Source organism: Phascolarctos cinereus, unplaced genomic scaffold, assembly GCF_003287225.1.
Source record: "Phascolarctos cinereus isolate Bilbo 61053 unplaced genomic scaffold, phaCin_HiC Scaffold_2;HRSCAF=192, whole genome shotgun sequence".
Taxonomy (NCBI): Eukaryota; Metazoa; Chordata; class Mammalia; order Diprotodontia; family Phascolarctidae; genus Phascolarctos; species Phascolarctos cinereus.
In genome coordinates this window covers 295752963-295778194 of record NW_027555625.1, presented here as the reverse complement: position 1 = coordinate 295778194, position 25232 = coordinate 295752963, and the positions used below count along the sequence as shown (strand labels likewise).

At 40.9% G+C, this 25232-nt stretch overlaps 1 protein-coding gene across 1 annotated transcript in view; it reads left to right on the top strand.

Moving 5' to 3' along the window:
- Positions 1–6744: 6744 nt before the first annotated feature.
- Positions 6745–25232, top strand: part of GARNL3 (GTPase activating Rap/RanGAP domain like 3) — a 225399-nt gene continuing 206911 nt past the window's right edge. The window contains 2 exon segments of the mRNA XM_020984961.2: positions 6745–6957; positions 24983–25052. Coding sequence (XP_020840620.2) covers positions 6899–6957; positions 24983–25052 — 129 coding nt within the window. The 5' untranslated portion in view covers positions 6745–6898.

The following is a 25232-nucleotide window of genomic DNA, read 5'->3' as shown; positions in this document are numbered from 1 at the left end:
TGGAGGTTTGCGGGGAGGGTATTTTTAATTTGTCCAGTGGTGGGGGGAGGATGGTGGAAAGGACATAATAATTTTAAAAATACTTGTTACTTGAAAAAAAAGAAAATAAGGATTACTTCATTCTTTATATTTCTTCACCGAGTACCTAGCAACAGTGTCTGGCACACCATAGACCCTTAATAAATGCTCATTGATTTTTCAATCTTTTTAATGTGCTAAAAAGCAGCTATCTAAAACCAAAAGTAGCATTATTTTAATGGAGAAACACTGGAAGCTTTTCAGGTAAGACTAAGGTATAGGTTTCTTGAGAGCAGGAACTATTTTCACTTTCTATCTGTATCCTCAGAACTTAACACAGTGCCTGGCACAAAATAAGTTCTTAATAGATGCTTGTCAGTTTGGGTTGATTCGTTGATCTTTGTCTTTGTATGTACAGATTTAGGTGCTAATTATATGTTCCTTGAATCAAATTAAACTAAACACTATTTGGGGCAAAAGGGAACCAATAGTCTCTTTTTTGTTTTTAATCTTAATTTTTTGTAAGGAAAAGAAAAAAATTCTCTTTATTTTATACTAATTTATTGTAATTATTTCCCTATTCATGCTCCTTGTCCTTCTTTTATATGCATTTTCCCATCCTACACACAAATGCACACATATTTGGTATTTTCCCTGGGAAAATTTCAGGCCAAGCTAAAGCAGCCTCTCATTTGTAGGGGACATGCTCTCATCCATTCCCATCTAACTATAATTTCTGCAAGTAAAGATTTAAGTCAATATGAATTTGTCAAATTCTCAGACTTCACCATGCCACTGGATGGGCAGTCTATTGAATTAGTCCATCAATACATATATATATATATATCAGAGAGGAGCTACACAGTGATGAATAGGGCCCAAAACTGAATAGGAAGAAGAGCTAGGAACAGATCATATTTGGGACCTCATTCATTGCTTTCAATACCCTATTCTGCTCACTCCTACCAAAAAAAAAAACCCTTTAACCACACCCAGTGATAAAATATAGCCATGAACTATGGAACATCATTATCTTGCAAGACCCAAAATTGCAACCAACCCAAAGACTACTGGAAAGATGCATGGTAGGTATAAGAGGGCTATAGCATGTTACCTGAATTGCAGGCAGGAGGTAATGTCAAAGGCAACATTGAGGATGTTTTTTAACTAGAAAAGAAGGTGACCTGGTGAGGGAGTGAGAAAACGCAACACATTATAACCCATGCTCCTTAAAATTCTGGTTTCATATGGACTTGGGTTTCAATGTAGGGGATTTGGGGGTGGTTATAACTATCTTACCTAGCTTAAGCCCCCATTTCAATTTCAAACTGGGAATTTCTAAAATCAATCTTGGCCCTGGACATACAGTTAGAGTCAGAACAAGAATCAAGGGACATTTATTAAGCACTTAGTAAGTGTTAGGTACTGTGCTAAGCGCTGGAATTAAAAAGAAATGCATGACAGTCCCTACCCTCAAGGAGTTCAGGATCTAATTGGAGAAAACAACACATAAAAAGAAGCTGAAAAGTTGGCGGAGGGAAGTTACCTGGTTGGGGGAACATGATGAGGTCCTGCAAATAAGTTGAGAAATGATCTGAGGAGGTAAGAATTTCAGAGCTGATTTCATCTTGCAGGATGATGAGTTTCTGGTGTTTATACAGTTCAAGAAAGCAGCCAAGTGGGACATAAGGAGATGAATTCCCTAGGTGACCTCCTCAAGCTGAATATCTGAATAGAGCTTCATGATGTCTACCTCCCACCTGGGAAGTAGGGATTTCAGGGACAGGGAGTGATAAGGATTGTTTTAGTGTTGATTTCATATTCATCTAGTCCCTGTCAGTTCTGTATCCACACACTCACAGATTGAGTTTAATCTTGGTGAAATCTGGTTCTCTAGAAAGAGGGATCAGGCACTTTCTCACACTCTCTGATTTATGCCCTCATCCAGGAACCCTAGGAAAAAATACTTAAAAGTTAGATTTAGCTCATGTCCAGGGTCTTCCCAAAAGGAGAAGAAGAAAGGTACCCGCAGTACAATGTATATCAAGCATAAGACAGTTACTTATTTCATCTACACAAAAGATTCATCTACACTTATTTTCATCTACACAAAAGACTCATAAGCACACAATGACAGAAAAACTTACAAGCAACAGTAGTAGAACAGCTATTTTTAGACCCCTATGTAGATTGAGGCTTGGAAATCAGAACTTTAAGTAGCTTGTGGGACCACTGAATAGGCCTTTTACATTTTATCTTGGATCTGTACTATCCAACCAAATCCAGGTCCATTTATTCTAGCAAGCCTGGCCATGGATTGGGCTCATTCTCCTGTTGGTGGTTATTCTCTCTGAGGCAGTCACCTCCAACTGAAAAATCCAGGTGCTCCTGAACTCTCAAACACATGAGGCTGCCTCCAAGGCTGGACGTGTCCATCTTGGTTCCATTGTCTACCTATGCTTAGGGAATGAGACACAAAACAAAACAAAAAGAAAAGAAAAGAAAAAAAGGCAGATGGAGGCCTAGGCTCTCCTCATCTACAGTCCTATATCCCCAGTTCTACATGCCACATGTGAATGGTTTGGCGTTTCTCCCAGGATACTAGAAAAGCAATAGCTCTTTCCCACACCTCATGGGAAGCCCAGGGATGCCAAGCGACTTGCCACATGTTGCAGAGATAAGAAGGAAGAGGTAGCAAGTAGAAGCTATGGTTCTTTTTTAACTACTGGCAGCTGGGAGGAGGAAGGAAGAGGAAAGAAGGTGATCAAGGACCACCCACGGTCTGAGGTACTATCCAAAGTGCCAGGCCTTCTCAGTACTGAGCCACATGAGTGTGCAGGCTCAGTGCCACATGGGGTGTACCCTAATCCAACCACTAAACCCTTTCAGAATTGAATTGCGTTTGCCCAAAAGTGTCAGGGGAAGGGGGGTTCCTGTGCCCTCTCCACAGAATGGCCCCTATTTAGGTCCACCCCCCACAATATTCTATGGGATACAACACCTGCTACATTAGCACAAGGCTTATAGTCTGGAGACAGTCATGGGAGAAGCCAGGTTCCATGGGAGATGTAGTTAGGAAAGAAGAGCTTGAGAAATTTAAATCTAGCACTAGATAGTTTTCTTTAATTCACATTTTAGTGACTTTCATCTGATATATTGTTTGTGAATTTGTTTATACTTTAAATTTTTTTCTTACCATTGAACATAGTGTATATTTTGAACCAAAGTTGCTAAGCAGACTCAGGATCTAAGTAAGGTTATAAGTCTCTGGACCTGAAGTTCATGTTCAGTGATGGGGAAGTTAAGAAGAAAATGTTAGATGAAAGCCCTTTGGTGCCAAAGGCAAAGCTCCTCTGTATCAGTTCCAAGGAAAAACTGGAGTCTCTAGGAAACTGGTCAAAGGCAGAGAGGCTGAAATCCCCAGTGAGTCAGCCAGTACAAATGCATGTGGTCCACTCTTTCTAGCCTGTCCCAGATTCCAAACTGTGTTTCACATCTCATCCACAATCACCTCAGCCTGCTCCTTTCCATTCATCCTGTTAGAGTTTCCTCTGAACCACCAAAACTTCTGAGACTGTCCCCTTGTTCACCTAATCCACCTGGCTTTTGCAATAGCTTTGAGCATGTACTGTCCTGACTGATGAGTCAGCCAGCATCACTGTATGTGGCTTACTATATATCTAGCCAAACCCAGACCTCAGACCATCCTTCATTTCATCCAACTGTTCACCTCCCAGCATCTCTTTGATATTCATACCTCCCCATACTTCCCTTTCTACCTCTTTCTCTGGAAACAGCAATCAACCAATTGAATACCGCCGTTGTTTCTGGAAAAGGTTCCCATCACTCTGCTCACCATCTTTGCAAATTTCCAAGTCAATATACCTTTTCCTGGACCATATTCTCTTCCTGGTGCTATCTCTTCCTTCTAGACTGTAAGTTCCTTGAGGATAGAGACTTATTTACATATTTGTATTCTCAGTGCTAATTAAGCATGATGCTCAACACATTATTACTGCTTAGTAAATATTTTTCATTCATTCATTCAGATGGTTGAGGAGGTACAGCTCAGAAGGGTATCCAGCAGAGCACACATAATTAAGTTCTAGCTGTAGCCCACTTGAAAACATGATGTTGCCCAACAAGCAGTCACACTAACACTCCCTTCCCACCCCCACCCTCACCCTTTCATTGTGTATGTATCCTTGTAGCTCTCAAGGTTGATGTCAGTAAATAATGGCATAATGTCTGGACAGGCCACTGTACTTGCATGAGGGAGAGAGTGCTTTAGCCTTCCAGATACCATTCTTTCAGGTTAAGGTGATCTTTGGCTTCATTAAAAGTGTGGGGGCAGCTAGGTGGCAGTGGATAGAGCACCAGCCCTGGATTCAGGAGGACCTGAGTTCAAATCCGGCCTCAGGCACATAACACTTACTAGCTGTGTGACCCTGGGCAAGTCACTTAACCCCATTGCCTAACCAAAAAAAAAAAAAAGAAGAAAAAGAAGAAGTGTGATGTCCATAGCAAAGGAGGTGATAGTTCTATTTGTCCTCTGCCCTGATTAAACCACATCTGAAGTATCTGGTATGGTTCCTTTTTCAAGGCTTTATAAATTTTATATTTTGTTGTTTTCTTTTTGTTGTTATATCACATTTATTTCTTGATATATCCCTCCCCTACCCAGTGAACCATCCCTTGTAATAGAGATTTTTAAAAAGAGAGAAAAAAAAAGTTAGGTAAAACCAACCAAATATCAACCATATCTGATAGGAGATACCTTTCTCAACTCAAGCTTGGTCATTCTAATTACATATTGTTTGGTTTCATTTTGCTGTCTTCTCTGTTTACATTGTTGTAATTATTGAATATATTGTTTTTCTGGTTTTCTTCATATAAATCTCTGCTTCTTTGAATTCTTCATATTCTTACAAGGCAGTGATAATCTATTACACTCATGCACCACATCTTATTTAGCCATTCTTCAGTTAATGAGTTTCTATTTGGTTTCTTTTTTTCTGTATTGTTTTTTTTCCAAGTATCAATTATTTGTTTTTCTCCCTCCTACTTCTCCACTCCCCCATGCACTAGAAAAAAAAATGCGAAACCTTTGTAACAAATAAGCATAGTCAACCTAAAAAAGTTCCAATATTGGTCATATCCAAAATGGGTATCTCATTATTCATAATGAGCCCATCACTTATGTAATAAGGTGGGTAGTATTCTTCACCATTGGTCCTCAGAGCCATGCTTGATAATTGCATAAATCAGAGTTCTTTTCATAATTGTTCATTTTTTCTACAATATTGATGTTTTTATAGTTTAAATTGTTCTCTTGATTCTGCTCACTTCACCCTGTATCAATTCATACAAGTCTTTACCGATTTCCCTGAAACTGGCTCTTTCTTCATTTCTCATAGCACAGTAGTATTCTGTTACTTACATACTATGTGTATAATATAGATTTATATACTGTAATTTGTTCAGTCATTCTACAATTGATGGGTATGCCTTTACTTTCAAGTCCTTTGCCGCTAGAAAAAGAGCTGCTATAACTATTTTTGTACATATAGGACCTTTCCTCTTTCTTTGATTTCTTTGGACTATAGGCCCAATAGTGATACCATTGGATCAAACAACATGCACAACTCAGTAACTTTAGGGGTATAGTTCCAAATTGCTTTCTGGGGGGGCAGCTAGGTGGCATAGTGGATAGAGCCCCAGTCCTAAAGTCAGGAAGACCTGAGTGCAAATCCGGCCTCAGACCAAACACTTGACACATACTAGCTCTGGGCAAGTCACTTAACCCCAATTGCCACAAAAACAAAAACAAAAAAAACCCTACCAAATTGCTTTCCAGAATGGCTGTACCAGTTCAAAGGTCTACCAGCATGTGCCTTGCTGGAACAATTGTTTCCTTTTTATCAACTTTGCCAGTCTGATGGGTGTGAGCTAGAACCCAAGAGTTGCTTTAATTTGCACTTTTCTAATTATTAGTGATTGATTAGGAGCATCTTTCATTTAGCCATGGATAACCTAGATTTCTTTCCTTTGGAACCACCTATTCATCCAGACTAGTTCTAAGCACCACATCCCTGTAGGGACATTGACAAACTGAAGCAATATTCCGAGGAGGGCAACTTGAAGAGACTTGAAAATCATGCCCATACAAGGACTGGTTGAAAGAACAAGGAGTGTTTAGCCTCTTGAAGAAAAGATTCAAAGGAGACACGATCTCTCTCCATCAGCTGTGCCATTGTGTTTTCTATGCTCTGCTTCCATTCTAACCTGCCATTACTTCATGTATGCTCTAAGGTCCCTTCTAGCTCCGAAAATCTCTATTTTAAAGTCCCTGCTAACTGTGATTGCGTGGGTTCCAAAGTCCCTTCCAGCTCTAATATTCTATGTTCTAAGGTCCCTTTCAGGGCTATCATTCTATGTTCTAACTTCCCTTCTAGCTCTAACATTCCATGTCTGAACCAGCTTTAAAATTCTATACTCCACAATCCTTTCCAGCGCTAACAGTCGGTGATCAGAGCACTCTGCACCGGCTAAACCAACGCCCCTTCTTCTCCAGCGGACTACAAGTCCCAGCGTGCACTCTACGGACAGAGTCCTGGCGGAGTGGACCGGACCATGTTGACAGGGAACCAATCACTCATCAAGCGAGGGACGAGGTGCGGCCGCCAAAGACTCCGATTGGCTGGCAGGTTGTGGGGCGGGGCCAGGACGCGGCGGTTGGCGGCGGGGGCCCGGCCTGAGGTAGCGGACCGAGCGAGTGGAGGCACTGCGCCGCCACTGCAGACCCTGCCCCAGTGCCCGATGGCTGCGACCCCGGGGGAGCGGGGAGTTTAAGCGCTCTCTTTCCCCCGACGCCGCCCTCATGGAGGAACCGAGCGGCCTCTACCTGACATCCACCCGCCTGCTGAGCCTCACCCAGCGGTAACGCGAGCCGGGAGGGGCGGGGCTGGGGCGGGGCTGGCAGGGAGTGACCAGGAGGCGGGGCCAGGAGGGGCGGGGCAGAGTGAAGGGGCGGGGTTTTCCCTCCTGTCCCGTCTGCAGGGCTTCCTCCCTCCAGCTCTCCCTCTTTTCTATTCTGGCATTCAGGGCTTGCTTGTTTGGTACCCTTCCTCATTTCGTGGCCTTCGTTCTGAGCTATCTTTTCTATGCTTCTCTGCAGCCTGGGGGAGCTCTATAGCAAGGGTTGTTAACCTGGGGTCTCTGAACTTGTGGGTGTGTTTTTTCTATGTAAGTATTTCGATATACTTGGTTTCCTTTGTAATCATATACGGGTTGTTGGGTTTTTTTTGTTTTTTGTTTTTTAGTGCATTTAAAGGAGTCCATCCATGACACAAAAAAGGTTAAGAACCCTTGCACTATAGCCTTCAAAATAAAGTTCAGACTCCTTTTCCTGACATTCAAAGCCCTCAACAATCTGGTAAAGCCATTTTTTCCAGCCTAGTCTCACACTCCACTACATATACTCTCTAACCCAGCTGGACAACTTGTATCACGGTCCTTAACTTGGAGTCCATGAATTTTTAAAATATAGATAGACAGATAGATAGATAATTGTGTATCATTGTAATTAGTTGATTTCCTTTGTAATCTTGTATGTTTTATTTTATGCTTTTAACAGCATTATTCTGAGGAGTACATAGGCTTCACCAGATTGCCAAAGGGGTCTGTGACACCAAAAAAAGATTAAGAACCCTAGCCATAGAGGATGTCTGAGGTCATTTGCACCTATAAAATCTTTATTTAAGATTTAAAATTAGAAGGGATCACAGAGATTTCGAGGTGGGAGGTGGGGGGCCTAGGAAACCTACGGTTCTTCTGAGGCCCACAGAGATGAAATAAATTGCCCAGTACAGACAGTAAGTGGCTGAGCTGGAAGTTGAGTTCCCATTCCTCCGACTCCAAATCTAGCATCCTTTCCACTATGAGGCACTACCTCCTGGAACACAACCAGGGCCTTCCTGCTGCTGTGTTTTTGTTTATGCTGCACCCTCGGCCTGGAATATATTCCATGTCCCTCTTAATCTTTTAAACTCTAAGCCAAATGCTACCTGCTCTTGGAAGTCTTCCCTGATCCCCTTAATAGGTATTGAATGACCTTCCCCTTTAGACCTCACATAACCCTTTGTTTTGTGCTTCTCTAAGGCACTTACCATGTCGTGTTGTGCGTTGTGGATTATGTTTGTACCTTATTCCCCTGCAGAAGCAGCGGCCCATAGATTAGAGAGCTGACTTTTCAACCAGGAAGACTGGGGTTCTAGGACCTTAGCTGTTACATACTGTGTGACCCTAAGCAAGTCACCTAACCTTTCACTGTTTTAGGCAACTTTCTAAGATTGTAAAGTGCAGAGCAGCTGCCAACCTGCATTGGTAGAGGGAGTTTCCTTACCAAGGAGTTGCCTACACCAATGTAATCACAGGTCACGATCAAAGTCCCTGCTAGACTGAGCTTCATGAGGGCAGGGACTTCTTCTTATCTAAATTTTGTATCTTTCCCCAATGCCTAATCACTGCTTTATACACAGTAAGTGCTTGATAATTATTTGTTGAATTTCCTTACCATGGTTTTTGATAGGCAGCCCTCCTGTTGTGGTGTGAAGCTGTCCTGCTAATGATTTTCAGCTACCTAGTTTGGGAGTGGGGTAGGGGGAAGACTTGGGAAACCTAGAGCCCTTGGTAAGTCTATTCCAAACTGGGCTACTTACAGGAAAACACTTTTACATTTTGTGCCAATTTCTCAGCAAAATGGGGATAGCAAACATAAAACATAGTCAGGACTTATTAAAGGAAAAAAAAATCCGCAGCATACTTAACACAATGCATGCCACTAATAAGAGTTTGTGATAAGCCTGTGAGGTTGAATAAGATAATATAGCAACATCTCTAATTGAAGTTCCCCTTAATTAAAAATTGACAGAGATTGGTTGAAACAGAGTTTGTGTAGTAAACCCTTCATTAATAGTGCACATTGATGGGTAATTACAGTAGCTTTTGATGTAAATAAATAATAAGATTATAGGAGGACTGTCTAAAATTCTTAGAGGAATACATTTTAAAAAGCACCTTCAAGTGCCCTATTTCTACAGAAACAGCTAGTGTGCTGATTGCAAATATCTTTATCTGTTAGAGTCTTAACAATTGCCATTGACTAATGCTTTTCATTAATCTAGGTCAAGTTAAAATATGTTCTTTACATTAATTCTTTGAAAAATCAGGGACTTTCCAATACAGGTTATAAACCCTTAAAAGCTCCTTAGACTGAAAAATTCACCTACTGGCCACCTTCTCCATGGACTCATATTCCCTTTCTGAGCAACTGGATAGCAAGGAGTCTCTTCGAATACCAGCCTATTTTGGGCCTCTACTCAGAGCTTTACTAGCTCAATGTAAGAGCTAGTAGCTAGTAGCATCTAACCTTTTGGAACCCACAGTCATCTCCACACTATGATGAGCCATTGGAGGAGGACTTTGTTATTTTTATTATTAAATTGTGTTTCTTTAAACATTCTATGATTCAGACGTTTCTTCCTACCTCTCCATCAGTCTAAATTAGAGATGTTTTATTATACATGTGAAAACTTTGAACCCTTTTAAGGAAAGATGTCATATATCTAAAGTGGAAATTTTTATGTACTATACCTTATTAATAGAGTTTCCTGGGGCACTGAGAGGTTAGACTTACCCAGGGTCATAGAGCCAGAATGTACCAGAGGTATTAATTGAAATTACCTCTTCTTGTTTGCAAGACCAGCTCCTCCATCCATAAGACCAGTGCTCCTCTCTAAAACTTTATGATTCAGAGCAGGGGCTGATCAGCATTGGTAGTGGGCCAGCTAAGGTGCAGAGTGGAAGGGGCACTGGGCCTTAGGTCAGAAAGACCTGAGTCTGAATCCGGCCTTAGACACTTATTAGCTGTGTGGCCCTGGTCAAGGCACCTACCCTCTGTCAGCTTCAACATTATTACCTGTAAGATGGGGGTTGTAATAGCACCTATCTCCCAAGGTTGTCGTGAGGATCAAATGAGGTCATTTTTGTAAAGTGCTTTGCAAACCTTAAACTATATGAATATGGGCTATGAGTTTCCCCCTCAGGTGTCTCTAGACCAGTAACAAGGGAAAGGAAAAGTGTGGTCCAAATCACCCCCCAAAATCTTGCCAAGTAGTACTTGCTAAGTAGACTACCAGAACCCTAAAAGGACTCACCTCAATTCTGTAACAGGTGGCAAGCAGACAAAATCAGGACCAAATGGAGCAGTATTCACGTTTCTAGAACCCTTTAAGGTCTGCAAAATGCTTTCTAACAATTCAAGCTCAATAGTTAAACAAGTATTGTTTCCCTCATTTTGCAGAGGAGGAAAGTGTGGCTCTGAGAGGCCCAGTGATTTGTTTATATTCACACAGCCAGTATCCGAGGCAGGATTCCAACCCAGGTCCCCTAACTTCATATCCACTCATCAACATACATATGCTCATTTTAAGGTGAGGAAACTAAGGCTGAGAAAAGCCAAATGATTGTGCCCAGAATTAGAAAGCTAATAGACATTAGGGCTCTGGGTAGAGACAAGATCTCCATAGAAAGTTGATGAAGTTTTAGCCATGAGACCTGAATTCAAATTCTGGCTCTCCTCCTTTCTTCATGTGTAACCTTAGGCAAGCTACTTAACTTTTATGGGCTTCATTGCTCTCATCACTAAATAAGAGGGTTGGGCTAAATCTCCTCTGAGATTCCTTCTTGCTCCAGATCCACGTTTCTATGAATAGTATTCTTCCTACTGTACCAATGTGCATTGCCTCACATTGGCTTTCTGCTTGGACTCAGCTGGTATATAGTAAGTAAAAGGTCAAAACTCATCTTTGATTGCCCAAGGAGATAGGATCTTTTCTTTCCCCCTTTATCCTTACACTAAGGAATTTCAATTCAGTAATTCAGTTCAACACTCAGTGAACACTGTGGTGCAAGGAAAACAAGAGCTTTGATTTCTTTTAGGGACCCCTTGGTACTGTTGCTGGAACTTCTCCTGGGGCAGATGAGGAACCAAAAGTAGTTTGGTTTCTTTAGGATCTTTAGAATTTAGTATCATCCTACCTAATCTACCTTCCCTAAGACTGTTTCCATTGAATAAAACCAATAGGTCTGTTCCAGCAGACCCAAACATACTGAACTTGACTGAATTCCAGCCGACCCTTGTTAGTGATAATACTAATAATAGAGAGACACTATGGCATAGTGGATAGAAGACCTGCCTCAGAGTCAAAAAGCCCTGGGTTCAAGTCCTGCTTCTGAAATATAGTTGCTGTGGGACTGTCAGTCAACAAGCATTTATTAAGCACTTACTGCATGCTAGTTAGTGTACTAAGTTTCTGGGTATACTGTTGGCGAGTCACTTTACCTTGCTGGTACCCCCAAGCACTGATGACATCGCAGGGCTGGCCCTTTAGGTCCTAATAATAATTCTGCATCTGTGCTTCAGGAATCTATTATTTTGTCAGTGTGGATGCCAGTGGAGATCACAACCCCTTTGTGACTCAGTAGACAGTCATTGAGGTTTGCTGTGGCCAAAATTTCCATTTAATGTTGACATTCTGACCTAAGTCTGGCTAGTCTTTACTTGCCAGACATTCAGTGCATCACTATGCCATATTTGAAGACCTTTTATTTAGGTAGGACTTAGCACAAATGAGTTATCAACAGGAAGTTTTAGTCAAAAAATACTAATAGCAGATGACAAGAGGACTTCATAACTTGTAAAGTGCCTTACATACATGATCTTGTTTGATGCTGGAGCGAGCTTTACTATCTTGGTTCCCTGTGACAATGTCTCATTTCACTGAGCGTGAACCAGCCATAAAGTAATAACTGGAAAGTAAGGAAAATGCTGAGTTGCAAAATAAAGTAAAACTTTGTTGTTGTTATTCAGTCATATTAGTATTGTCTGACTTTTTGTGATCCCATTTGGGGTTTTATTGGCAAAAATATTGGAGTGGTTTGCCATTTCCTTCTCCAGCTCATTTTGCAGATGAAGAAACTGAAGCAAACAAGGTTAAGTGACTTGTCCAGAATCACACGTGTGCTAGTAAGTGTCTGAGGCTAGATTTGAACTCAGGTCTTCCTGACTCCAGGCCCCAGCACTCTATCCACTGAGCCATCTAGCTGCCCTAAGTAAAGTGGGGTATCCTAAATGCCTGAAAAAAATTAATAAAAATCGAAGAGGTGTAAATTCCCTTATTTCCTATTTTGGACATGGTAGAATTTGAATGGGAATTGACTCGTTTGAGTTCTTAAGAGAGAGCAACATTTGTGAAACAAGAAAGCAATAGGACATTTTAAATGATCAAAATTTAAATTCTGTCTTTCAGTTCAAACAGTTTTATAATCCCCAGGATAGTAAGGTTGATAGGTACTTGGGAATTTCTATGGTGCATATAACCCATCTTGGAAATGCCATTGGTATAAATTGTCTAAAGTTGTCTTTTTGCTGGAGATGTTTCCTATCAATGCCCAGTAATAGAAATTTTGATTCTTAACTTTGGTGCAAGAGGTTTGTTGTGTCAAAATTGTAGGTTAAAGGGAATTTTTTGATTTATCCCAGGGGTGAGGAACCTGCCTCCAGGCCACATGTGGCCTTCTAGGTCCTTGGGTGCGGCCTTTTGACTGAGTCCAAACTTCACAGAACAAATCTTTTTATTAAGAGGATTTGTTCTGTGAAGTCTGGATTCAGTCAAAGGGCTGCACTTGAGGACCTAGAGGGCCACAGCCTTGAAGCTGCAGGCTCCTCACCCGTGGTTTATTCTTTCAGATGTCACCTCCCTTCCTCAATTAAGAATTGGCAGTATTTGGTTAGTCTGGTAGCCCTGAATCTTCTTGTGAAGGAAAAAGGTTCTTTTTTTTTTTTTTTGAGAAGCAACATGATATTGTAGATAGAGCATTGGACTTCGAGTCAGGAGACCTGGGTTTGAATTTGACCTCTGCTGCTTACTAGATGTGTATGATGGATGAGTTACTTAAATCTTAGAGCCTTAATTTCCCCATCTGTAAAGGGTGATAGTACAATTGCACTGAGACCCTCACAGGGTTTCTGGGAGGAAAGTATTTTGTGAACCTTGAAGTGTTATACAAATATGAATCCTTTCCAGTCTTTTATAGACCTAGTCTTTAACTGAGGAGATATGGGGCAGGTAGGAGGTGCAGTGGATAGACCACTAGCCCTGGAGCCTGAGGTCAAATGCGGCCTCAGACACATAACACTCACTAACTGTGTGACTCTGGGCAAGTCGCTTAACCCCAATTGCCTCCCCCCCCCAAAAAAATAATAATAATCTTTGAGGAGATAGATGTTCCTGAGACAGGGCAGAAGATAATCCACTCATGGTTGCCTTGTAGTTTTAACAGTTCATTAGCAGCAGTTGTTGATCCTCCTCCCCCGTTCTGGCTCAGAAAGGGAAGTAAAGTTGGGTAGACTACCCTGGCTCCCCACTCTTCCTAGGGATAAATGTATTATATGACTGACTCATCTTTGAACAGTAGTTGCTAGAGGGCAGGCAGTCCAGGGAAATCATTTTGGATACCCTTGAGAAGAGTCCCAGTTTGAGAAGTGTGGCTTTGTTCAGTAGTAGTCTAATCTTTCACTGTAGTTAGTTACCAAGGCCATATCTTTGGTACCCATTATCCATCAGCAGAGGCAGCATGGTGAACTGAAAAGAACAGAATCCCATCTTAAAGACCCAGCTTTGCAGCTTAAAAGCCGTGTAATCTTGTTCAAGTCATTTCTCCTCTCTTGGTCTTGGTCTACCCCTTTGTAAAACGAATGGGCTAGATTAGATGATCTCTGCAGTCCCTCCTCTTATGTCAACATTATGTGATTCTATGAATATTCTGTAAATATTGATTATTGATGAAATTTCAGCCTTTAAATTGTAAGTTCAAATAACTTTAATAATTTTTTGGTTTGTTTGTAAGTTAATTTGTTTTTGTAAATCCTGTTCAGGCATTGGAAGTTGGCATGATGGTTTTGGGGATTTTTTTGGTCAGTTCCACCTAAAGTTAATACTTGCTTCTGGTTAGGAAATATTTTATCTGTCTCATTTCCTTAGGCTCATTTTCTTAGAAGGCTATATTTTAGTTTTGGGAAGCAATGACATGATAAGTTTTTAGAAAATCTTTCAAGAACATAGTGTGATCTTAAAAGCATATGGCATATACCAATGTTTGAATCTGCCATCATTCCTTAGGATCTGTCCAAATCCACTAAGCTCTAGAATCATTGATTCTCTATTGACTCTCTTTTCACTTTTGCTAAATAGTCAGACCATTGGTCCATCTGTTTCGGTTTTTGCCCTCATTGTCTATTTGTGGACCTGTAAACTATCTCTTACTTAAGCTAACCACATGTCCATAATCCTTGTTACAGGACCTTCCTGGCATCTTTTTACATGAATTTACCTCTGGTGTCTCAGTCACTCCTGGCTGTCTGTGGAGTTCATTTGTCACATAGTCATCTCAAGAGGGGTTGTCTATTGTTCTTTGCTTTTATTCTAAAAGGTTTCTAAAGTCATACCTCATTAATATTGCCCCAGAAGAGCAACTCTTTCATGAGACATTTCATCATGACAGTTGATCTTCCAACTATTAATGTTTGATTTTGGTACTTTGAAGAATTTGTGATTTAATCAGTCTGGGTCCTGTCTCCACTGAGCAGATATCAGCTGAGCAGACAAGACAGTCTGAAGGAGTTGTGGCCAAACAACTGATTATTTGATGTTGTTGAGCCTCTCCAAATGGAGCTAGGTTGATTTTCAGATAGTAGTATCTGTCTTTGGGCTCTTATTTGAAGCTTTTCCAGTTTGGTAGGACATGCCTAAGTTTATGCTCTATGGCAAATGGTACTCTAATAGAATATTAATACTTCATTTTAGGATAAACATAATTTAATCAGTAATTTTATATTTATCCTATGGAGGGCTGTTATAAGTAGATTGGATGTTGAAGCATCATGTTGAAATGGAAAGAGCATTGTACTTGAAGTCAGGAGTCCTGGAGTATAATCCTGGCTCCCCAGTTTACTAGCTTTGTAATCTTGGGCAAATTGGATTCTGCATGTTTGTCATATTTCCAAATGATTGTAGAAAATAGTATGAAGGGATTGGAATAGAGAAATGGGGTAGGTTCTTAAAATTTAGAGATCATTTAAAAAGTAGCCTGCGTCATTTTTCCCAATGACCCAAAGACAGCATGCTTGGGACTTGTCATTCTTTTATCATTTGTCTTCTTTTAAAAAGTTAAAGTATATTACAAATACGTATCAGGTTTCACTTGTTACATTTGTGCTTTTTTTTTTTACACTTGTACTTTCAAACACACACTTAGGATGATGGAACATAGGGCAATCTTAGAATTTTCAAATGCATTTTCAAATATTTAACCAGAGATGTCTCTGAAAGACCTTCTCATCACAGACTCATTTCTTACTGGAACACTGACCTTTTGCCATTTTGAGATGTTGCCAGGGACACAGAGACAATAAGACACTTTATCTCCCAGTTAAGTCTGTGCTTACTAGTCAACATATTAGGGTGGAGATCCAGAGATACCATTTCAGGAAAATTTCTCCTCTGGAAATTCAGACAGTGCAGTCGTGCTCTGCCCACACCCTTATATATTCATCTGGGTCTTATTCTTGCTTACACGAAATCACTTAGAAGTTTCAAATTTGGCAAGCTTGGGTAAATCCACCAGCACTGGTAAGGGGCTCTCCTTTAATGTCCAGGGTAAGCCTGCTTTCCTCGAGTCTTGGTGCTGACTACGGTATTTACTACCCCTAGCCATGGTGCTAATTGCTTAAACAACCACAGTAATGTTCTACACCATGCTCACAGTGAGTTCTACGAAGTGGTAAATTTCTTCTTTCTTTCGTGTGTCCCTCATTCCTTGTGAATTCTCTTGATGAGATAAAAGAACAGCTTTGCTGCTGGGGATCTTATGGCCCTCTCCTTCACTTATATATTCTCTTTTTCAGAGTTCAGGTTGGACAGATAAATGGCAAGCAGTGATGGTTAAGCTTTACAGTGATTATAAGATTAAGTGGCAGGGGTCCCTCATGAGACATTGAGCAAATCAAAGCCTCTCTGAGTCCTGGTTTTCCTCATATGTTAAATGGAAATAATAGGGAGATTATTTGCAAGACTGATTTGAATAATCACATCATCACTGCTATTTAGAACTTAAAGGATGCCACTATAATAAAGATAAAGATTATTTAGAGTAAGTTTATAGAAATAAAATTATTTCTAAATCACTTACTAGGGTTTTTTCACTTTATCCAAATTCAAGATTTTATACTTGTTTTGTGTGGATATTTATTTAGTATTATAGTATCAATTAATACAACTCTTTAATTTCAGAAATTTAGGTTTTTATCTTTTTAGTAAAAAGTACTTTATCACTAGAAGATTAACCACCAAGTGATGAATTTTGGGGAGCCACAGCAATTAGTGAAATCATCTGCTAAGATGTGGAAGGAGTACCCCCATTGAGGAATCCTTGAAGTATTGAAGAAATGCTGAAAATTACAGATCATTAGATGGAGAGGTTTTAAAAAAAACACCTCATCAATGATAGGCAACTTATGTTGACTCTTTGGTACTGCTTTCAAAATGTGTTCACTTTGGTGAGTCCCACAGGACTTCATTGGGTATATTGTTAGAATCCCATTAACCTCTTGAAAAAGGGTTTTGGGGGGCAGCTAGGTGGATCAGTGGTTAGAGCCCCAGCCCAGAAGTCAGGAGGACCTGAGTTTAAATCCGGCCTCAGACCAAATACTTGACACTTACTAGCTGTGTGACCCTGGGCAAGTCACTTAATTGGTTGAATGACAGCTTTTCTGAGCCTCAGTTTTTTCGTCTTTCAAATGGACGTAATAATAATTGCACTAACCATCTCATTGTTGATTGTGAAGAACAGGCTTAAAGTAACATATTAATAGAAGTTAGTATTTGGCAAGGCAGTTTGGTATAGTAAAAAAGACTGAGGACTTGGGTCCATCAGACCTGCAGTGACTATTGCATATGAACACAGTCTATTCAAAACCTTCACTCCTCAAGCTGCCTACATTATTCTTTACCCCATCTCAGCAAAAGACTTTATCCAATACTTTACTGATAAAATTGGGGGTGTCCATCATAAGCTCTTTCTCCCTATTTCTAGTTTAATTCAATTCAGTTAATATTTATTAAGTACTGTACTAAGTGCTAGGGATACAAACAAGAAAATGAAAGGCAGTCCCTGCCGTCAAGGAGCTTATGATCTAATGGGGGAAGACACAAAAGGAAGCAGAAAATGGAGGTTAGAGAGGACCATCAGGGAGTACCCACTGCAGGGGCATGCTGTTCCATAGAGTGGAGTCCAAACCAAACAGAGCTGCATTTCCATATCTCAGCTACTCCTTCAACACCTTCATCATTATTTCCTCCTTTACTCCAGATTTGAGGGGAGGAAGTGTCTTAAGAAGTGGCTCTTCCTTTGGCCAACACCAACCATTCCACTCATGTCCTTAATCCCATCTTCTCCTTACCCCTGAACTTACCCCTTAGATCATGCTGCTTTCTTCCCTAATTTTCAGTGTTCCTTATCTTTTGGTTCCTCTACTGCCTATAAATGTACCCAGATTTCCTTCATGTTAAAGCCCTTCCCTTGGGCCTAGCATCCCTTCAAACTACCTCCTTATGTTTCTTCTTCCTTTCATAGTCAGAACTCTTAGAAAAAGCTGCTTATTTACCATATCTCCACTTTTTCACTTATTCACTTCTCAGCTTCTTGAAATATGGCTCCCTTGCCACCACTGAGCTGAACTTCTTGCTTCAAGGTTACCAGTCATCCCTTTATTGCTAAATCTAATGGCCTTTTCCCAACTGTCTTGTCATTTTTGCAGTGTTTGCCACTGTTGACCACCCCTTCCTTCTAGATATTCTCTCTTAGGTTTTTGTCACATTGCTATGTCTTGGTTTTCCTCCTACTTGTCTATCTTATCCTTCTCGGTTTCCTTTATTGAATCATCATCTATATCCCATCCCTTATATGTGGACTCTGTCCTGGGCCTTCTCGTACTACGATCTTTCTTGGGGATTCCATTAGCTTCTATTGGTTCAACTCTGCTCTGTACTAACTCCCACATCTACATGTCTAGCCCCCATCTTTGCCCAAGCACCAGTCTTCTAGCTCCAGCTGCTTGCTCTACACAAGACATTCATCTTCTTGTCTCCCTGTCTTTCCATGGGCTTCTTCCCATGTTTGAAACATTCTCTTACTCACCTTCACCTCTTGAAACACCCTTTGTTATTGTTGCTGTTCAGTTGTTTCAGTCCTGTCCAACTTTTCATGACCCCGTTTGGACTTTTCTTGTCAAAGATACTGGAGTGGTTTGCCATTTCCTTCTCCAGCTCATTTTGCAGATAAGGAAACTGAGGTAAACAAGGTTAAGTGACTTGCCCAGGGTCACATAGCTAGCAAGTAAGTGTCTGAGGCCAGGTTTGAACTTGGGTCTTCCTGACTCCAAGCCTGGTACTCTGCACACTTTGCCTCCTAGCTGCTTTTTGAAACTCTCAGCTTCTTTCAAAATTCAGGTCAAGAGCTGCCTCCATACAAGAGGCATTTCCTGACTGATCTCATTGTTAGGGTTCTCCTTCACTAGAAATGGCTTTTTAAATATTTTGTATTTCCTCATCTTTTTACATGTTCCATACCAGCAGAATGAAGGCTCCTTGAAGGCAGGGGCTGCTTCAGCTTTGTCTTTAGATCCCTTGTCCCTGGCATAGTGCCTGGCACATTGTAGGCAGTTAATAAATATTTCTTAAACTGAATGGAATTGGAGATTGTTCTTATTAGACTTGACAGCAGATCATATTAATTGTAGTAATGATCTTACATGAAACAGGAAATATGGAAAGAATACTGGTTTTGGAGTCAGAGGACCTGAGGTTAAGTTCCAGACCCACTTTCCTCTCTGGTTTGGGATATGGGGAATGCTTTGTGGTTTGGTGCCATAGAAAGTGAGTTCTTATCTTTAATCCAGCAAACACTTATTAAGCCCTTGCTGTATGCAAGGCATGTGCCAGGCTTGGTATACAAAGATAACAAATAAAAAACCATCCCTGCCCCGAAGAAGATTATATTCTAATAGACCTTTTTATTGTAATTACAATCTGGAGGGGCAGTACAGAATTATTACTGTCTGAAAAAACAGGTGGCCTATAGATGTATCTCACCAGGGCCTACTTAAGTCAGTTTTGTATAGTTGGTGAAGTTTGTTCTTACCCAAGGTCCTTGTTTGATTAACCATCCCCCACAGTTCAGTTCAATTTAATGAGCCAGGCACTGTGCCTGGATCCTGGGATACAAAGACAAAAATGAAAATATTCACTGCCCTCAAAGAGCTTACATTCTATTAGAGAGGTGAAAAAATCACACAAATAAATATACAGTATGTATCGTGTAATTTCAAGTGTAAAGCAGCACGAAGAATGGGGAGAGGGGATAATCAGGGAGGGGCTCTTAGGGAAGGCAGCATTTGAGCTGAGCCTTGGATAGACGCCAAGAGATGACGGTGAGGAGGGAGAGCATTCCAGCATGATGATACCTTGTGTAAAGTCACAGAGCTTGAAGGAAGACTATCATCTACCAGCAGCAGCAAATAGGACCGTTGGACTGGAATCGAAAGTGCCCAAGGGGAAGTAACATGCAGTAAGTGTGAAGCAGTTGGTTGAGAAGGGCCTTGGGTGGGGCCCCACTGAATCACAGAGCCCAGTCAGCCACAGCCCTGAGCTGCCTCCCTGCTGCACCAGCTGCTGAGGAGATTTATGGCACTATGTTCCTTGAGACTTCCCAGACAGCCCTATATCTTATCCTCTCAGGGCCAGACCTTCTCTGCCTTAGCCTAATCTGATAAACTGATCTGTGCTCATGTTCTAATGGATAAAGCTAGAGGAAAAGCTTCAGGCTCTCCCAGGTAATGGCTTCCGTTTTCCATAATCATCTCATCTAAGTGATGTTTGTGGTGGGAGATTGAGGCCATCATTAAGGGAGGGTAACACTCCTAAGGGCCAGTGGAGAATATGGTTAAGACAGGTGGGGCCTAGTAGCAGCAGGTTTCATTCACAGCAGGTGGAAGAGATATCTTCTGCACCTGTGAGTCAAGTTGGCCCAGTGCCTGGCTTTGCTACAACCCATTATATAACAAGCTCAGCTTACAGTGCAGGTCATGTAGTCAACAAATTCTTGAGATAAATCAGGTACTAAACAAACGGTTCCACAGATAAATTAGGAAGTGACAATACACGTGACCAAAGAAGTTATGATGATACTTTACCAGATCATCTGGGAAGGAAGCTCCTGTATTACAAAATCTTTTTACAAATAAAAGCTTCCTAAATCAGGCAAAGTAGAGCTATGTATCTCCTGGCACTGAATCATTGTGGTGGCAAAAAAAAATCATCTAGTGGCCAGTTCTAGTGGTGAGACACGATTCTGTCTGCCTGCCAGCTAATACTAGAAATCTTTTCCTGCTTTGTAGAACTTGCCAGGGCTGGTGCTTCACTAGCATAGACTTCTGGAGCTCAGAGTCATGTCTACATCAGGAGATGGACAGTCTGAGAGATGAACTGGCATCTTTGAGCTAGGAAAAGAACTGAAGAAAGGACTGACATTTAGTGGATCCCCTTAGGCAGCTAGGTAGCAAAGTGGCTAGAGTACTGGGCCTAGAGTCAAGAAGACCAGAGTTCAAATCCTGCCTCAGACATTACTTACCTGTAGTCTTCTGGGCAAGTCGCTTAGCCTCTATTTGCCTCAGTTTCCTCAACTGTAAAAGAAATTAACACCACCTATCTTGCAGGATTGTTGTGAGGATCAAATGAGATAATATTTGTAAAGTATTTAGCAAAGTGCCTGGCACACAGTAGATGCTTAATAAATGCTTCTTCCCTTCCTTTTCCCTCTTCTTCTTTGGAGAACCTGTGGAAGAGCAAGGATGAAACATACAAAATGGGGAACTGTTGGAGGCTCACTGTCTGTACTAGTGGAGGAAACATGCACACTCATATTGATGAGATCACAAAGTGTTCAAAATTTGAACATAGCTTTCCTCTCTAGCATCTATTTTTCTTTCCCTTTCCTGTTTTCTCCATACTGTGCAAGCTAACTACATTTGGTGATTGGCCCAGTGATTATACTTTCCTGTGAATTAATTTCTATATTTCACTTTAACCTGCCTTTACATTTTAATTAAGACAATTATGGAATGTTTTCTTCCCCCTCCCTCAGAAATGCGAAGCTTAGTGTATAGTAGAGAGAGCAGAGTGGAGAAATCAGAGTTCCCATAGAGTCTTTTCCTCCTCTGTAAATGTCTTGTTCATCTGGGAAGAGCTAGGAGGGGGCTACTTCAACCACAGGTGTTCATGATCTTTTTTTGGAGTTGCTAGAAGTAGAGAGGCCTGAGGCCTTGTGGCCGACTTCTTCCAGGACCTGACCTTTCCTAGCTTATGTTCACTTGCAAGCCCCCTCATAGTTTCCACACTTGTCCTACACCCGCATTACACTTTCTGCTCAGCTTCTCTTAACCATAACTCAATCCTTTCCCTTTTCTAGCCATCCTTCATTCTTGTCTTGAGATTCAAATTTTTTTTTTATGTTTTCTGGCACATTCTAAGTTATTTTAGTTAGCAGTTAATTATAGTTTTATATCATAACTCTCCCCCATCTCTTACCTTATCCTCTGTAATTTGTACCTCTGGCAATGACATTTAGGACAAATTAATAAGGTCATGGGATTTAGAGCCTGAATAGACCTTAGAGATCATCTGGGTCATTGGTTTCCAAACTTTTTGATTATACATCCCATCAGTAAAAAGATTTTGGACACACCTCCAATATGTATATATTTACTTATTGATGAATTATATACATATCACTGTACTAACAATTATGAACATTATAAAACTTACACAAAATGGAATTTTTACATATATGAGATAAAGATGAAATAATATTTGCTCCTAAAGGCAATAGGGAACCACTGCAGTTTATTAAGTAGAGTGACATGATCAGACCTACATTTTAGGAAAATCACTTGGCGGTGGAGTGGAGGATGGATTGGAGTGAGGAGATTAGGAAGTTGTTGCAGTAGTCCAGATAGGAGGTGATGAAGGCCAGAATTAGAGTTATGGCTTTGTGAATAGAGAAAGGACAGGAGAGAGAGATGGTACGGAAGCAGAAATGACAAGGTTAGGCAACTGGTTGGATATGTAAGGTGAAGGAGAGTGAAAAGTCAAAGATAACACCAAGGTTTCACCAGGTGAACCTGGTTGACTGGAAGGATGGTGGTACCCTCAACAGAAATAGGGAAGTTTGGAAGATGAGGGAGTCTTGGAGGAAAGACAGTGTAATAAGATCTGCAATGTACACTGCCATCCATCCATGCATGCCTGATCATTCTGTTTAACTGACTGTGTCCCATCCAAAATTAAAAGAAAGAAGTAAGGAGACCACCCTCTTAAGAGTTCCTGTTAGCCACAAGGTGATCTGCAAGTCATAGAATGGGTATGGGGTGGGGGAGGGGGAGATTTTCCCAGTGGCCACCTGCTGCTCTGGGTGCCTGGGTAGCAGTTAGGTTATAATGTAAGGGGTCAGCACAAGCTGACCAGGAGGAGAGGTTGGGGGCTTACAGAATGGGGAGGGAGGGGACTGTTGGGGGTAGTGTTAGAAGATAAGGGTGTGTTTGCATTGGAAACAATCCCTATAATTGGCCAGCATGAGGAGGGAGAGATGCAACCCATCTTCTCATTTTGTGATTGATCACACACTCCTTTGGGTCAGTCAGTGGTCCCCTTCATGTGAAACCATGGCTCCCAGATATGGACTACAAATCTAGTCTAGTCCCTTCATGTTGCAGACGAGGAAACTGAGTCTCAGGTTAAGTGACATGCATGCAGCGTGACACAATGGATTTGGAGTTGGAGGCCCTAGGTTCAAAACTCAACTGTGCTGACTTCAGACAAGTCATTTGACCTCTCTAGGCCTCAGTTCCTCATTTGTAAATAAGGGTGTTTGGCTCTATAATCACTAAGCTCCTTCCAGCTTCAGATCTTATGACAGGACTCAAAATTAATAAGTAGTTGGATCTTCAAAGTCTTCTCACCCCAAGACCAGGCCCCTTTACACTGGACCCTCATACTAGAGAGACCATATTGTCCTAAGGTGAAGATTCTGAAGAAGACAGGCAGAGATGTGATACATAGTATGGGAAAGGAGTTAGATTTCATGACAATGCCAAGCACTCTACTTCAGCCTCAGTGAAGAATTAGAGGGCAGATAAAAGGAGAAAACTTAAGAGGGAAAATTAGGCTGCCTTCAAGGATTTGAAAGTGCAAAGTCAGGCAGGACAGAAAGTGGTGGTTGTAAAATTCAGGACAGCCCAAGCAAGGTGCCTGGTGTGGACTTGTAGAGCAGGAGAAACTCCCACGTAGGGTTTTCAGATGGAGTGGAATGCAAAGGGACCAGAAAGTGATGTAGAGCAGAGAGGGCTGGGCAGGATTGACAGATAAGGGTGATGGAGGGAGGTTTCCTCATCTCTTTTGTTGTCTCTGGAAGTAGGAAGATTGCCTGAGTGACCTCTGCTAGACAGCTCCCATACCACCTTCAGTATGGGAACTGAGGGAGTGAAAAGGTTAAATTTCTCCTCCAAGATGAGTTCAGCCAGCCCTGTGAAATGGTGGCAGCAGAATGCCATCAGACTCTGTAATCTTATTTCTATCACGCTGACTTTCTTGGAGCCCATCAAGCAGTGTGCTGGCCAGGAGATCCAGTTCAGTGTATGATGAACGTCCCAGTCGCTTTCTTCCTGAAAATGGCAAAAGGGCAGTAATTTAGAAAACATAGCCTGCTCTTTAAGAAAGGATGAAAGGGTACTAAATGCACTTTTCTTTATATATCAGACAGGATATTTTGGATTATATGTTAAAATGCCATTATTGTGACATTTTATTTTGTATTTCATTCTAGTTATTTAAATATGACTTTATACTAATAGAAAAATCCTTAAAAGTAAAATTGCATGGTTTCTGTTAGTATATCTCAGCTCATTTCATGGGGAGTGATTGGGATTGTAGATAGAATAAGAAATAGAATAAATGCCTTTTGTGTCCAAGGTACAAAGACATGTACTGTTTTGCCTTTTGTTTTAATTTATTCTTAAATGAAATGCATGTGATTTGTCATATCTGAGCTAGGGTTTTTATTTCTGTTTAGAGAATACTAATTTCTTCCTTGCAAGAAACTCTCCCTGATAGACCTCCAAATTCAATACTAGATTTTCTGTTAGTCCTTCTAGTCCTTTGTGTTGTGACATTGATCTCTTAAATTAAAAGAGATGGGCCTATCTTTAATGGTTTCTGAAGGTGTTTTGTTTTGAGTTTAAGTTTAGCGTAAAATAATATATTCCTTTATTTGGTGAATATTTAAGACAATTAGAAGAGACTCTCCTGAATGGAAGTTAATTGCAGCATACAAAATGGTTGCAGATTTGCTTCAGCTGTTTCATGACATGCATCAGGGTTACTGCAGGGTTTCTCTTCCCTTTGCTTATAAGCAGAATGCTCTCAAATGCAATTATAAACCACCAGTAGCCGTCTTGGAAATCTCAATCGATCGCAAATGGCTAAATATTTAATTTCCTCATTGTGTGCCCTTCCAGGGATGGCTTGAGCATTTTATTTTCTTTGAGGCTAACATGAAAGCCAGTCTCTGCAATGGCTGCTGGAGATTGTGTGTGTTGCAAGGAGGCTCCCCTGCAGTGATGAGCTCAAACCTTGTTCAGTAGGAGCTCTTTTTTGCAAATGGTGGTAGATTTTTGCAGAAGATTTGTGGCCAGAGAGCTATGTATAATACTGATGAAGCATTTTTGTTCCAGCTCCGTCTCAGAAGACCTAGGTTGCCGACGAGGGGAATTCAGTAGAAAACATTATGGATCTGTGGAGCTGGTAAGTTTATAGCCTATTCAGTGTTAACAGATTGTTTTACATTTTGTTAAAATCACCAAGCTCATCAGATCTTGCTTGTATATTTGCTAATTCTGTAATACTATGGTCATAGTATGAGGATTGGATTGGGAAAAATCAGAGTGCCGAAGCGGCTTTGGCAATTACATCATCTTAATCTTT